General features: G+C 43.4%; 1 protein-coding gene across 4 annotated transcripts in view; it reads right to left on the bottom strand.

Annotated features, from left to right (window-relative positions):
• The window catches only part of SDK2 (sidekick cell adhesion molecule 2), a 1,024,610-nt gene that overhangs the window by 299,269 nt on the left and 708,211 nt on the right, over positions 1-17,130 (bottom strand). For all 4 annotated transcript variants that reach the window (XM_063961173.1, XM_063961172.1, XM_063961171.1 and 1 more), the window contains exon 3: positions 8,289-8,395. In XM_063961173.1, coding sequence (XP_063817243.1) covers positions 8,289-8,395 — 107 coding nt within the window. The remainder of the gene's footprint in view (positions 1-8,288; positions 8,396-17,130) is intronic.

Genomic DNA, 17,130 nt, shown 5'->3' on the forward strand with positions numbered 1-17,130 from the left:
TGGTCGCTACACTAATGGAATATGTTTATAATGGCTTATTATAAATTAACATTATGTGATACATGGGAATTACTAGTAACATTAGTATAAAAAACATTACTAAGGAAAATGTATGGTCTGATATGGGAGGAGTTCCATGGGGGGAGGGTGACACCATGAATTACCACACTGAGTGACACTGACCCTAGTGATACCACTGTATGGGAGGCCTATTTATCAATATGCACCTTTTTTCAAGCAGTATGTCTGACTTTTTTGTATGATAGCGTCATAAAAAAATCCCTTATCGGCACAGTTTAAAATAAATAAATTGCCACACCACCTGAGAATGGTGATGCTGGCACAGAGCGCTAAGGGCTAACCTATCACTTGGATGGGCCTGTTAAGGAGCGTTTAACAACAGGCAAAAAAGAAAACAGAAAATGTGAAATCTTAGAAGGGTTTATCTGCAGCAACAACACTGTTATCGCCAGTGGTAACGCTTTGTTGTTTAGGCAAAAGCAAGAAAAAGCCCTATTGCTGGTAAACACTCCTGTTTTCACTACCTATAGGGCTTTTCGATCTTTGATAAATCAGTCTGCCAATCTCCTTACAAATGTCATCAACATCTTTGTAAAATGTTCCTATACAGGTTCACACTGCCTGCACTGAATTGCATTGTCATCGCTTTTGCATTACCCGCTGATAACTCTTCCAATCAGGAATCGTATTAACCCACCTGGCCCCACTGCAATCACAAACCTGTTCTGGCCTCACTCACATAACCCCGTTTAATTCTCAGTGCAGTTTCTGCCCAAGATGATCTATTTAACTCCCCAGCAGAAAGATACAAAAAGCAAAAGCAAAGAAAATCTCCATTCTTACATACAGACTTGTTAATGCTGCAGTGAAGACATATTCAGACCCGAATATCTGGCAGCTAAGCCATTTTTCACCAAGAAAGTAAGCTCTTATCAAGTGGCATTTATCAAGCCATTTTTGTGGACAATCCCAGTGGCGCACCCAGGGGGGTTTACGAGCACCCAGAAACCCCCTCCACTAAAAAAAAACAAAAAAAAAAAAACCCTTTTTTTTTTTTTTAAAGCTGCATGAGTATTATTAATGGCTGTCTAGCATCCTCTGCAGCCTGCTGTCTTCCTGGTGGCAATTGTAAGTGCAATAAAAGTTTATTTTATTTTAATTATAGTACATATATATCCATGTGCATACATATATACACATGTATATACATACATACATATAAACACACACACACACACACACACACACACACACACGATATATATATACACATGTATACATGTGTATATATACGTGTACTGTATGTGTGTATATGTATATATATATATGTATGTATGTTCAATATGCTATGTATGTGTGTATATATATATATATATATACACACACGGTATATATATATATATATATGTATATTTATATATATATATACATACACACACACACACACACAGACACACTAGTTTTACGGACCCAGCATATACTGGGTCACCTCAGTCCCCACCCCGTGATTGGCTCCACCCAGTTCTGGAAACCCCCCCATGCAAATCCTGCGTTTGCCACTGAATCCTCCAAAAACTGCCATTCTTGGAGGATGCAATATATAAGTATCCCACTGATTTATTGAGAGAGTGCCACAAATGGAGCATCCACAGGTTTCTATGAAGACAGTGAAATTGACAGTTTTCTCAAAAAGTGAGTTATTCAAAGCTGGACTCTAACAGATTGTGTTAGCCATTGTAGCTCACATGCTGAAGACCACAGTTTACCATAGATAGGGATCCTTCCAAAATGCTGACATAAATGTACTGTATTAGTAATCACCTACTGTATGCATATTGTTTCTATGTGCATGTCTTCCAACATTGGTTGTGAGCTGGGGAAGAGAAAGGAGTGACCTCTGACCTCTCAAAGTCTTAGGGAAAAAGGGGAAAATGTATTAAACATCGATAAGCCCTAAATCCAAAGTCTTCATGTGTGACCCTCCAGCTGCTGTGGAAATACACATCCCAGCAATCCATGCCATAGTTTTGCCATGATGGCAAGGACATGCTGGGATGTGTAGCATACTTACCAACTTTGCTGCCCCTTCTCCGGGAGGGGCAGCCTGGTTGACACATGGGGGGCGTGGGCAGCGCAAAGATGGTCTGTTCTGGGGAAGGGGGGCGTGATGGCATGATCACATCATCGTGGCTCTGCCCCACTATACAGTGAAAAGAAATAAGGCGTTGTATAGCTGGGGGCGAGACTATGATGACGGGATTTAGCCCACTTGTGTTCTGTTGTGGTTAACATAGTAACATAGTTTCTGGGGTTGAAAAAAGACAATTTATCCATCGAGTTCATTACGGCTGTTGCTAATGTCGGCCGTTGTGGTTATTCCTCTTTTTTTTTTTTATAACTGTAGTGCGTGACTACGCACTATAACCCTGTATACCCTTATCCATTAGGTATTTATCTAGCCCATTCTTAAAAGTAGTGACCGAGTCTGCCATTACTACTCTCGCAGGCAGGGAATTCCAAACACGTATTGTCCTTACTGTGAAGAATCCTTTACGTCTCAGTGTGCAAAATCTCATCTCCTCTAACCTAAGTGGGTGTCCACATGTCCTCTGTGTTGATCTTACCAAAAACAGATCCCCCGCAAGCTCTGTGTATTGTCCCCATATATATTTGTGGTCAAGCCGGCGTGTGATCTGTTGGCGGTGGATGCGGGAGACTTGTTCACCTTTCCGGTGGGCCACATTGCCACATGATTTTCATGAGCCTCCTGGCATTTCCGTGAGGGTAGGCAAGTATGATGTGTAGTTCCACAACAGCTGCGGGGCACTTGTTGAATATCTAAAAGCAGCAAAAACAGCACCATATTCGTCTAACGGATTCTACCTATTTAACCACACTAGCGTCCAGCGACTATAGCCTTTGCCTGATACCTCTGGTGATAGCTTGAAGGATTGTGGTGGTACACTATATACAATTCCACAATCCTCTTATCTCTATAGCCATCTTGTAATGATGATATCAGGGGATCAGTACTTGAAAAAACATACTTTATTAATTACATTTTTAATTACTGTATGTGATCTATATATATATATATATATATATATATATACACACACACATGTATATATATATATTATTTTTTTTTACTTTATTTTGTTCTATTCTTACATTCTGCTGGAAAATTGCACCTTACATGGTCTTATTGGGCAACACGAGAATAGCTCAGTCTAGCACAAAGACAAATCTCAATTTATGTTTTCTATCAACACTTCTACACTTATTCTTTGCGTTTGCCCTGATCCTGGAGATCTGTAAAGGAGAGCCTGGTCACAGATATGTATTTTGGATCACTACTTTTAGACCTGGAAACAATAACAAGCAGAAAAGGACAGAATAAGACTTCATTGGTTGCTTTTAAATACACCACATACCAAATATAGTATCCAAATATATGCCAAATGTTTGCACCCCATTAATAGCACCAACCAATAAAACATGTACTGTAGTTCAATTAATACATATGTACTACAAGATAATGGCTGGCTACACATGGTCCCAGTTATGGTAAGCAGTAATGCCATTCTTCCATAAGCACCTCCTCTTCACGGGTTATGTCATATGTAAGCTGCATTTGGGCATGATTTAGGTTGAGACGCATTAATGGCAAAGCGCAACTACTGATGTTTGGTACTTTCCGCATGTGCCAGACCAGTACTGTGAATGTGAGATTTTCTGTCATCAGGAACGGAGTTGCGGTGACCTGCCTACGTGACCTCAGGGTTCACTCATCCAGCCAATGGTGTAGCAAGTGACCTGCTGCTTTGTCCTTGGACGCAGCCGAGGATCACACATGCATGCAGGAGAAGTCTACTTATACCAGAGATGCATCCTGCTGCATTACTATCAGGGCCGGCGCTTCCATTGGGCAGCTTTAGGCAAATGCCTATGGGCGCCGGGACCTCAGGGGGCGGCCTGCTGAGACTGCCTGGTAGAAAAATGAAGGACGTCTGAAAGAGAGACATCCTTGTCCTAGATTAGGGGTTGGCGGGCATAGGAGCAGCGCAGTGTGTCATAAGCTGCTCAGGGAGTCAGGCACAAGTGACTCCCAGCCACAGAGATCAGTGTCGGCAAAAGTGGACGCAGAGCTGACAGGCAGGCGCCAGATAACAGCGGAGGACAGCGCATCACCCGCCGACGGAACTTCCAGGTTCCCTGCAGGCGTCTTTGTGGCATTACTCTTGCGCAGAAGCAGCGCTTTAGTTCCGAGTTCTGAATTCTTGCCAGCACGACCGCTGGACAAGCTGCGCCTGACTGAAGCCGCACGCACACACAGTATAGTCGCCGGGCAGAGGAGAAGAAACGAATCTGTGGTGAGGAAAGAATCTCCCCCCAGCATACACAACATTGAACCCCCGGCGCAGTGCAAGATCCTGTATCCCCCCTATGCTCTCTTCCTCCCCAATGTTCCCAGGTGAGGTCCTGTGTCTCAGCTCCCCCCCTGATGTCCCTGGGTCCTATGCACCTCCCCCCCCCCAATGTCCCTGGGTCCTATGTACCCCCCCCCCCCCCGATATCCCTAGGGCCTATGTACCTCTCCCCTCTGATGTCCCTAGGTCCTATGTACCGTACCTCCTTCCCCTCCTGATGTCCCAAGGTCCTATGTACCTCTCTCCCCCCTCAATGTCCCTAGGTCCTATGTACCTCTTCCCCCCTTGATGTCCCTAGGTCCTATGTACCTCTCCCACCCCCCACCCCCCAATGTCCCTAGGTCCTATGTACCTCTCCCCCCTGATGTCCCTAGGTCCTATGTACCTCTCCCCCGCTGATGTCCCTAGGTCCTATGTACCTCTCCCCTCCTGATGTTCCTAGGTCCTATGTACCTCTTCCACCCACCCTCCCCTGATGTCCCTAGGTCCTATGTACCTCTTCCCCCCACCCCCAATGTCTCAAGGTCCTATATACCTCCCCCCCGATGTCCCTAGGTCCTATGTACCGCCTCTCTTCATCCCCCTCCCTGATGTCCCTAGGTCCTATGTACCTCTCTCCCCCCTCTATGTCCCTAGGTCCTATTTACCTCCCCCCTGATGTCCCTAGATCCTATGTAACTCTCCCCCCCCCCGATGTCCCTAGGTCCTATGTACCTCCCCCTCCCCTGATGTCCCTAGGTCCTATGTACCCCCCCCATGTCCCTAGGTCCTATGTACCTCTTCACCCCACCCACCCCCGATGTCCCTAGGTCCTATGTACCTCTTCCCCCCTGATGTCCCTAGGTCCTATGTCCCTCCTCTCCCTTCCCCCATTTTGTGCCCAATGTCCTGTGTCACCCTTTCCCCCACATGTATTGTACATGTCCTGTGTCACCTCCCCCCATGTTCCCAGGTCCATTCAGGTTACCAGGTACATGTGTCCAGTGCTTGTGTAACCCCCCCCATGTCCTCAGGTCCTGTGTCCCCCCAATCCCTGTCTCTACCCTCATGTCCCCAGGTCCTGTGTCATCTCTTTCACCTCATGTGTACTGTACTTGTCCTGTGTCACCACCCCCCATGTCCCCAGGTTCTGTGTCCCACCTCTCTCACTCTCCACCCTCATATCCCCAGGTCCTGTGTCACCTCCTCTCCCTCATGTGCCCAGGTCCCATGTCACCCCCCAGGTCCTGTGTCACATCCCCTCATTTCCCCAGGTCCTATGTCCCTCCAATCCCTCCCTCTACCCTCATGTCCCAAGGTCCTGTGTCATCTCCTTTACCTCATGTGTACTGTACTTGACCTGTGTCACCACCCCCCATGGCCGCAGGTTCTGTGTCCCACCTCTCTCACTCTCCACCCTCATGTCCCCAGGTCCTGTGTCACCTCCTGTCCCTCATGTGCCCAGGTCCTGTGTCAACCCCCCAGATCCTGTGTCACACCCCCTCATATCCCCAAGTTCTGTGTCCCTCCATCCCCTCCTACCCACCTCATGTCCCCATGTCGCCCATCATGTGCCCATGTCCTGTGTCACAGCTTCACCGGGCTCCTCCCTAGAGCAATATTATCAAGGCCTGCAGTCAGGACTTGGCCTGCTTGCATTTGTGAAGAATGCATTTGTTAAGAATGTATTTTAAGGATGAAGTTAGAACGGGAACTGAAAACCATCTCTCCTCTCTTCACAGGTAAAAACACCATCCTCATGCTTGTATATCTGAGTCTCTCATCTCTCTCTGGCTACACTTTTCACACCCCAAGAAAGTTTGTCTGCAAATGTCTGTGATCCTTCTTCAATGCAAAATCCTCTGTTAATTAGCTGAACTTCTGATTGCACACCTCCCCCTTTGCCAGCTGATATAGTTGGAGCATTTAAGAGCAATATTATCAAGGCCTGCAGTCAGGACTTGGCCTGCTTGCATTTGTGAAGAAAGCATTTGTTAAGAATATATTTTAAGGATGAAGTTAGAACCGGAGTTTGAACTTGATTTGGACTATGCTAAAATCTCTAATTAAACTAGTTCCCCAAACACTGCCACTCAGGACTATTATGTGGCCTCTCTTCACCTCTGCCATGAGAACACCAGGACCAATACCTACTACTCCTCTGTCCAAGAACATCATGACTGCCCCCGGGACTACCCCTCAAGCTGAGCATGGAACTGAGGGGCGTGCGCATCAGGACCAGACTTTGCTGGGTCAGTTCCATTGAATATTAGTGTGCACCCCACATTCTCACACCCACCCGCACTGCTTTCATGAGACCAGGACATTTATAATTTTCACAAAATAATGTTAGTACAGTTTTCCTGCAAATGTGTTTTTCTCTTCTCTTTCTTCTTACAGGGTTACTTCCATCCCACTGTGTGCTATTCCTGTAATGTTTACCTCCATTGGTTGCACACCCTGCCAGCAGTAACCTACGCAGTGAGCCCCACATGGCTGCCTCGGATGGTTCCTCCATGGGCAGGGTGTGCTTCATTTAGATCTTTCCATGCAGGGTATAGCATACTCCTACACACGTGTCAGTTTTCCCATACATGCATTTGGCACTTGTATGGCTCATCTCCCACTGTGTAACCTTCGTAGTGCGCCCAACATGGCTGCCTTATCTGGTGCACTTGTGGATGGGATGAAAAATACATGGACCTGATGGTTTTATTGGAACCCTACTCTGAACTTAAGGACTCTGCAATCTCCCCATTTTGTGTTCTCTTCTAGGGGTGGACTATTCCACCCTGGGTAATCCTACGCAGTGCGCCTAAGATGGCTGCCGCACCTGGTACCTTGTGAGGGTGGAATACACAGCCCCAGGAGGTTATTACCCAAAATGCCTACACCAATCATGCATTATTGTTTCTGTGTGCTTTTTTTTTTTTCTTTATTGTCTGTGTGGTTTATCTTTTGATGTAATACTTAAATCTTCTGTATTATGTGCATTGTTTGAGTTCTAGTTGGCGCCTCGGTGCTGCTCTGCCAAGCAGCCTTCGTTTTTAGTCTTACATGTATAATATGTCTAATATGTTGAGTCTATTGTAGAGTTACAATGTGCAGTATCGACTCATACGTGTAATGTTTGTAATGTATGCTACGTTTTTCCCCCTTCTTATGCTATGTATTCCCCCTCATGTTGCTGCTTGGAGATGCATTGTACCACAAAGAATTCCTAGTGTACGTGAGTACACCCGGCCAATAAAGCTGATTCTGATTCTGATTCAGGGAGGCAGAAAGCTCAAATTTTGCCTAGGTTGATTAGAAACCTTGCACCAGCCCTGATTACTATATCTGAGCATCACTCACTTCCAAGTAAGCAGTAGCAATGATCAATCCTACTATATCTAAATCACTCCCTTTGTCAGGTGGCTGCGCCTTTCATGCCATAAATGCAGCTCTATAGGCGCGTGAGACTGGCTGCTTTGTTCCAGCTGTAAAATTCGACCTCACATGTACCTTAATGTTAATACTGCAATACGCTTCAAGAGAAATCCATTTAAGCTTTTTGTACACATCGAACACTACATACACTTTTTCTGGACACATGCAATAACGTATGATGAGAACATATGTTTTACTTGTCTGTTTTTCACACCATTTCCACTCCTTGCCTATGCATTAAATCACTCTAGGCTCCTCTTTGCGTAGGTGTCCAAGATTTATTTTTAGGACCTGAAAATTATATTGTATAGTCCATGCTGCCATGGAATTACTGTACCGCTCTACTCCTTACTTTCCTACAGCAGGTATTTCTAACTTGTAAATTGTATACAGCCATACAAAGCGATAGCAATTCTGGGGCTGACTTACAGGCCACCTGGACCTCAGTCTGTCTCTGTAGCAATGCCCCCATCCGATTCCTCACAATACAGCGGTAATGTCCAGCGTGGGTTCTGTCCAGCGAGGTTATCATGTACCTGAAAGAGATAAAATGATGGTCACAAAAGTACCTTATGAAACAAAAACAGTAAATTCAGAAATAAAAAATAATGTATTCTATATAGCATGCACATTGTGTACCACAAATACAAAATAATCTACAAGACAGTATATATTATCCAAATAGTTTAGTCAAGACATCAAGTGCTGGACTGCAGTCATGACAAGTCACAAAAAAAAGAATACAGTTATATACAGTAGTTAATGATCACTGATTCAGTGATAAAGAATAACGTTTATATTTCAATTTATCGTTTGTACTAAACATGAAATGGGATAACTTTCATGTTCTACAGCTTTTTTGTTTTCATTCTCTGTTGTGGAGGGTCATTTATGAGGTGAACCGAATGTGGGATGTGGTCAACATACAAGAAGTCGGGAGACAGACAGCAAGATGCTGAAGGAACAGATCCCGGAGGTAAAGTACGAGGGGCTAGGGTTATGAACTAGAGGCAGGGTTAGGGTTAGGCTGCGGAAGGGGGGGGGGTGTTAGGGTTAGGCTGCAGAAGGGGGAGGTTAGGGTTCGGCTGTGTTAGGGGTAGGCAGAAATATTTCTTGGGATGTGTCAGGATTCTGGCCATCGAAATCCTGCTGTCGGCCTCATTACTGTTAGGATCCTGATGTGCCAAACCCACATAGTGCATTTCATTTTGAGAAAATGTGGCAATTTCTCGGCCTACAATATACTGTATATACGTGCACGTATATATCATGCTTTTGGGCACTGCCCCTGTAAAGTAATCTATAAGATTATGTCACCATTTAGTGGGGCATAGTACTACTCAATTATTGGTTGTCCTAATTAATATTTATTAGACGTCAATTTAGTACAGTTTATTATTTATATTATGCTAGTAGAATGAGCTCGCATTGTGGATGTGTTACATCCTGTCACTTATTGGGTACATACTGGTGTTAATAACACCGGTATGTACGTATAATATTGATTAGGATAGCTCTCCCTATAAGAGCTGTCCTTTGCGATACAAGAACCAGGGAGTCCTTGTGCGCATGCCACAGGGAACACTGGGAGGGATCCAATTAGATCCCTCTCAGTCAGGAATGCGAAATAAAGACCATAGGCTCCAAAGCTCCAGAAAGTATCGCAATCTGGATCTTGGTACATATGGGAAATGTGGACAAATTCCCAAACCAGCATTTTTCTTTTCATACATCCCACCCTCTAGTGATAAAGTTTGCATATTCTATTAGGCAAGAAGCTTACTGGGGGCTTGTAGCAGTGCCTGGGGCTATTCAATTGCATCCCACAATGGTTTTAAAATTGAATAGCCCCGTGTGTTAGAGGTTGAGGCTATCCTCCTACGATAAGCCCCACCGCACCTAACTGAATATGCCCCATAAAGTTCATGTTCCACTTACACATCAGCATGCCACAAATTTAGCATTTTACAGAATTTAGTTCATGAGTACAGCTGGGATGTCAATGGTCAATTATTTTATGTGGTGTAGCTTGCTGGGAATGCTTACAGTTGATAAGTGTGTGGAACAGAAAAATATATTGCAAAAAAAAAAAAAAGACAAATATTTCAACAATATATAATTTTACTCGATTCAGGTCTGGTTGCCATAGTGTCCAAAGGTCTGTGTTAGAAACTGCCCTTACTACAGTTGTTGACAGCATGCTATGCAAAGCTTATTAAACCACAAAATAGTAAGTGTTATTGCCTACTCTTTCTATCATCTTGTGTATGAATGCAAGGTTAATGGATGACAATAACCAGAACTTGAACACCAGGTAAAATCTATTTAACCCCAGTTAACTCCTTGGCTGTCAGAGGAACATTTGTAACAGCCAAGTTGTACGGTTGTGCGAGTTTGTCAACCTAACATATGATATTTGTTGTTTATGTTGTATAACAAATCACCCTGAAAATTCTTAATTAGAGCAAATAATATACGTTCACTGAGCAGAAAATTCTCATCACCTGATCTAGACTCAAAGTCATGGTGTGGAATCTGGCTTAGTCTATTTCTATACACTGTGTAAAAGGTCATGGAGAGTTGGCGGATGGCCATAATTTCCTCCACTTTATAAAATAGCGATAACCTTTAGAAAAAAAGGCAATTGCAAGCTCTTTAAGCAAGTAGAAAGAAAGTTATTCCCATGGGAAAAAACAAAAACAAAACTGTAACTAGGAATTCTGATTAGACATATGCTATCCCTACCACAATTCTTATTTGCACAGCAGGAATTTAACATACCCCCAATATACAGTGACCATGCCCCAATGTTTTTACTGTACGATACATTTCTGCCTTATTCCTGTTACAAGTTGTAAATTAACAGGCTTCATTCTCATGAACCCATTAAATGTCTGTAATAAAAATGTGGAAAATACGCACAGCTAAGGGCTGAAGGCATCAGAGTTTACATAATCAAATGATTATAATTATACACAGTTTATATATTTTTGAATGGATCATTCATTTTAATGGGGTTATAGCATGATGTGCAAACACTGAAACCCCCCATTAAAAAGACTGGGATGATCTGGAAGATTTTTAAAGCATCACTACTAAAATCTGTCTCTTTTTTTTGTAATTACAAATTGTCATAATATACTCAGTTAAGGAATAACATTCTGAAATAACAGATGAGAGTTTGGTCAATAAATCACAATTTTAATTAAGGCACTTTTGATTTGATTTTGAACTGGTGAACAAAAGTATCTGTGCTCTCCTCTCTCTCTCTCTCTCTCTCTCTCTCTCTCTCTCTCTTTGCTATTCCAATATAACAGTATTTAACTTGCAGGGGACTGGCCCACTTTCTTGGGAGTTTAAGAGAGCCCGCCCTGAATTTCAGGACTCCCTTAAGCTTTCCGAGAAAGTATTTATTTGTTTAGTAACAGTCTCTTATATAATGCAGCAAATTCTGTTGCGCTTTATAATTGGACACAATGACAAAACAAAACTAGGTAATAACAAATCAAAGTCATCGAGGTAGGAAGGCCCTGCTCGCAAGCTTACAATCTATAGGGAAAAGTAGACTTGTATGAGTTGGAAACGTGGACCAGGTCTATGGGACGACAAAGATACTCCTCTAAATGTGCATACAACGCTAAAACAGTATCCTGAATTCTGTCACCACGTCAACATTTTTATTTTGCTGTTAACAGATGCGTTTGGATATCGGTATCAACCTGTATTTTACATTTAGAGTTACAGTATTTTGAATAAATATTTCTACTTTTGCTTTGGCAATCCTGTCTCCTGCTAAACAAAACATCTAAATATTGTAAAGTTATCATTTTAACATCTCTCCCATAATGCTCTGCTTCTTGAACAATGCCTGCTTTTGGCACTGTCCCTAATTATATCGAGCACCATCTGGTTTTTTTTTGCAGCAAGGTGGGGCTCTTCCTGGCAAGGATGATAGGATTGAGTGGTTCTGCCCGCGCTGAATACCCACTTGTCATTTCTCCACAGCTGTGTTTCACAGTAGGCTGCCGGAGCGCAGTTGACTCGTACATTTGTCGAATGCCCCTGCATCCAGGGATTGGCGGAGACTGCGGTATGAAATTGACTGTCTTTAGAAAGAAATATTAATTTCCTATAGGAAATAAACAACTTTTATTGAGAACTATGAAATTGTGTCTGGGTGCTGTGGAAATTCTACTGCAGAAAAGTTCTCACTAGAGTGGGAAAGTGGTGCAGTACTAAAATTACAGTATTTCTACAGCTGCGGACAATTTATTAACTGGACAGTTGAGAAATAAAACACATAAGCTCAACGTTATCTAGCAACAAAATGCTGATATATCAGAATTAACAATTAAAGCAATGAGGGATAAAATACAGATTACTTTTTTTCTCTAGAAAATTAATAGGTTTGATCATTATATAAAGCTTTTAGCCAATAATTATTATTATTTTTTTTAATCAGTTCCAACTTTGCTGAACATTGCCTCCAGAAAGGTCTTTCTCTCTATACAACAATACTTGCAACTCACTTTCCACTTCCTTTGTAGTGAAAAGAGTGGAGAAGTGAGCCAGTGGAGACGTTGCCCATGGCAACCAATCAGCTGCTCTGTATCATTTTATAGTATGCAAATTATATATGTTACTTTAACCATGCCATGAGCAACTTCTCCTCTGGCTCACTACTCCACTCTTTTCACTGCTTAGTACATCTCCCCCATAAGCTTATATTTTCGTCATTACAAGACAGAGGCACATTTAGAAATTAAAATTTGCAATAAAACATTATTGTTATCTGAGGAGAAAACTTTGGACGTATTAACATTGTCAGCAGGGGGAAAAAAAGGTTGACAGGGTTGCACTGATCGGCATAGTCGCAAGTTCTTTTATTATTATAAATAGCATGTATCTTTAAGCTGTCACAAATATCAGCAATGACATACATGACAACTTACAAAAAACAGAGTAAACAAAGTAACAGAGGGAACTATTTATTATCACTAATGGACCCAACGATAGTTTTCATGTTTTTAGTAATACTGTAAGTTCATTCATTAGAAGGGGCCTGATGGGGTTGCGTAAAATTAAGCAAATTTCAAATACAGGCAAACTCAAAAAAACTTTCAGTAAGAACCTACAGATGTGTCCTCATTAGTGACGTGCGGTGGGGTGAGGCAGATCCTTTCCTGACATTCTGTACTAATGTATACGCCAGAGTTTTGACTATATAAAGTATATGAAAAATACAAAGAATTTATTAAAAATATCAGGCAGGATGTAAATATTATATTTTTTTTTAAAGGGGCAGTCACTTACAAGACATGGTTTTGCCTTGTAGGTGATTGCCCCTTAAGTAAAGTCCGAATCGGTTGGCATCCCACACGGCCCACGAAATCGAGCGTCATTACATCCGGCCCATCTTCTTTGTATTAGTCTAATAATTTTTATAGTCCAATCTCTGGAGTAAAAAGTCTTTGGCAGGTGAGACAGTGCTAAAACTGATCAAAACTCACCAAATTTCCAGCAGTATATACTGCTGCACCTGTGTATAAAGCCCAGAAGTATATACTGCTGCACCTGTGTACAATGCCCACATGTATATAATGCTGCACCTGTGTATAATGCCCACATGTATATAATGCTGCACCTGTGTATAATGCCCACATGTATATACTGCTGCACCTGTGTATAATGCCCACATGTATATAATGCTGCACCTGTGTATAATGCCCACATGTATATACTGCTGCACCTGTGTATAAAGCCCACATGTATATAATGCTGCACCTGTGCACAGTGGCGGATCCAGGGGGGGGGGGGGCACTCAGGCCCGTGCCCCCCTGTCATTTGTGGCAGTTCTCCAGTTCTCCCTCCGTCCCCGTCCCCCCCCGGCGCCGCACAGGGAGATGACGGGCGCCCGCTGAGATTGTGTTACCAGCGGGCGCCCGTCTCTCCTCACCGAAAGCCGGCGGCAGGAGCTCAGTACTGAGCTCCTGCCTCCGGCGCTGTCACTGTGCGGCGTGCGCTATGGGAGAGACGTCAGTCATGACGTCTCTCTCATAGTGCTGAGGAGAGGACGCCAAGAGAGGAGGACTGCAGCGGTCTGGAAGCGGGAACGGGGCTCGGTAAGTATGATGTTTTTTATCTTCCTTAGTGCAGCGGGGGCATCAACTGGGGGCAAACTATGGGGGGACATTACTACTGGGGGGGCATCAACAAGGGGCATTACTACTGGGGGCATTATTATGGGGGGGCATCTACTGGGGGCATTACTAATGGGGGGTCATCTATTGGGGGCATTACTACTGGAGCCAGCTACTGGGGGACATTTTTACTGGGGGGCATCTACTGGGGGCAAACTACTGGGGGACATTATTACTGGGGGGCATCTACTGGGGGCAAACTACTTGGGGACATTATTACTGGGGGCCAACTACAAGGGGGCAAACTACAGGAGGGCATTACTACTGGCGGCGTAACTACAGGGGCATTACTACTGGCGGCGTAACTACAGGGGCATTACTACTGGCGGTGTAACTACAGGGGCATTACTACTTGGGGGCTAAACTACAGGGAGGCCAAACTACTGGGGGATTACTACAGGGGCCAAACTACTGGGGGATAACTACAGGGGCCAAACTACTGGAGGCTAAACTACAAGGGGGGCATAACTACAGGGGCTAAACTACAATGGGGCAAACTACAGGGGGGCATTACTACTGGTGGCTAAACTACAAGCAGGCAAACTACTGGGGGCATTACCACTGGGAGGCTAAACTAAAGGGGGGGGTAAACTACTGGGGTCATAACTGCAGGGGCATTACCACTGGGGGCATAACTACTAGGGCGCTAAATGACTGGGGGTATTACTACAGGCAACATTACTACTGGGGGCAATACGGGCATTGCATAAGGGGCACCACTACTATGGGGTCTATATAAGGGGCACTACCAGTACAGTGGACATTGCATAATGAGCGCTACAACTGTGGTCATTGTATAAGAAGCGCTACTGTGGTGGGCATTATGTGTATTATGGGGTGCTACTACTGTGGGCATTATTACGCTACCCCCTGCCCCTCACACACTGCCCCCTGCACCTTGACCCTCACACGCTGCCCCCTGCACACTGCACCAGTCTCAGCATCTTTCCCATGGTAAATAGTCCCAAAAAGCATTTCTAATGACCACGTTATGCTGTGATAAGGAATGACATTTTTTGAGTTACTGGGGCAGATGTATTAAACCTGGAGAAGTGATAAAGCAGTGATAAGTGCAAGGTGATAACGCACCAGCCAATCAGCTCCTGACATTTTTCAAATCCGTAATGATTGGCTGGTGCGTTATCACCTTGCGCTTATCACTGCTTTATCACTTCTCCAGGCTTAATACATTTGCCCCAGTGACTGTCTCACTTTTTAATAAATAGGGGGCCTATTTATTAAAAAGTGAGACAGTCACTGGGGCAAATGTATTAAGCCTGGAGAAGTGATAAAGCAGTGATAGTCTGCTCATGCCAGCTAAGGTAGCATATCTCCCACCTGTTTATGGTAATACAGTCCTATATTCAGACTCTAGAAGGAAAGTGACAATCTCCGTAGATGTGGCTGTGTCTTTTGTGATATATGCCTTGGATAAGGTACACTAATTGCTATTACCTTGGATAGGCGAATTGATAGCAAACCGTACATATTGTGAATTGCTATAGACATCTCCAGCATAATAAGAATATCTGTGCAAAGGAAAGAAGATGTGGTATCTTAATCGGCCTCACATCAGCAGAAAGAGGAGAATCTTGTAAATTGGAAATTATTATTATTTTGGAGGCAAATTACACAGAATGTACTGTCACACCTCCTCCCGTGTAAAACTGTCCGGGTTAATTATCAGCAAGAGACCTGATGTAGCCAGCCCTTACATTTCCCTTTATATGCCTGACAGTAATACAAAACCAACTGTGTGTCTTTGTTACTGACCTGGAGAGATACTAGGATTACAGGTTGCAACTAGAACCTTATTAAACATCACTAATAACTAGAAGAAGCTTAAACCCAGAATCGAGAACAGTGATACGGATAAAGTCAGATTACTTGCTGAAACTGCAGGATCCCTTGTATGACCTATTTATTCTCATCTTTTTAGTTATGCAACATGGTCTGTTGGTAACTTTGGGGCTCACTTGGAGCGCTACATATTACTGCTTTGATTGTATGCAGAAAAAGTTGTATAAAAAAACCCAAAACGTTTTTTTAGTTACATATAGTCTGTTTTGTCACATGTACAGTATTACAAGATGCATTCTAGTACAAAACATCATTCTTGCCTAGTGTATGTGTCATGCATACAAGTGTGTATACTTACACCTAAGGATGGATATGTGGCTGGATATTGTTAGTATTAGACACTAAGGTCATAATTTCCTATTTTTACATAGCACAATGATGCATTAAAGGGTCATAGGCAGAAGAGAGAGTATTGCATTGACAGTTATTAAAAGGAAATAAATACAAAATTAAGTGAAATATACAGAACTCCCAACATGCATGCCTCCCAACTTCTTTCAGAAACCTTCGGCTTGTGCCTGAAATTAGGGGGGTGGCCTTAAGACCCCCAAGTGCAGTCATGAAGGAAATGCCATCACTGCAAACCATGTTCCCCTTTTTCAGCACTGTGGAGGCATGCTCAGCACTCTGGGAGCTGTTGGACACCCCCCCCGGTTCCTCTCTCCCGTGAATAGATGCCATGCGTACAGAATCTATTAACCACTGCTCGGCTAAGCAGAGCAGCGAGTGAGAGGGGTCCTCCCAACTGCCCCTACTGCAGGACACTAAAAAACGGGACTGTCCAGACAAAATCGGGACAGGTGGGTGGTATGCCACATACTGGGGCAGATGTATTAACCTGGAGAAGGCATAAGGAAGTGATAAACCAGTGATAAGTGCAAAGTGATAAACACACTAGCCAATCAGCTCCTAACTGTTAATTTACATATTGGAGTTGATTGGCTGGTGTGTTTATCACCTTGTATTTATCACTGGGTTATCACTTCCTCATGCCTTCTCCAGGTTAATACATCTGCCCCATAGTATGTTGTTTATCAAACGAAACATCAAATGGGAATCTTCTTTCCTGCAGTAGCCCAAATGTATATTTCAATTAGGTAATGCGAATAGACAGCCACAACTTCATATAATTTGGACACAACTTGAAATAAATCAGCCAATCAGAAGCAGTTTGTGATGCTGATCATCATCATCATTATGTATTGTTGCAA

The sequence above is a fragment of the Pseudophryne corroboree genome, chromosome 3, assembly GCF_028390025.1.
Source record: "Pseudophryne corroboree isolate aPseCor3 chromosome 3, aPseCor3.hap2, whole genome shotgun sequence".
NCBI classification, from domain to species: domain Eukaryota; kingdom Metazoa; phylum Chordata; class Amphibia; order Anura; family Myobatrachidae; genus Pseudophryne; species Pseudophryne corroboree.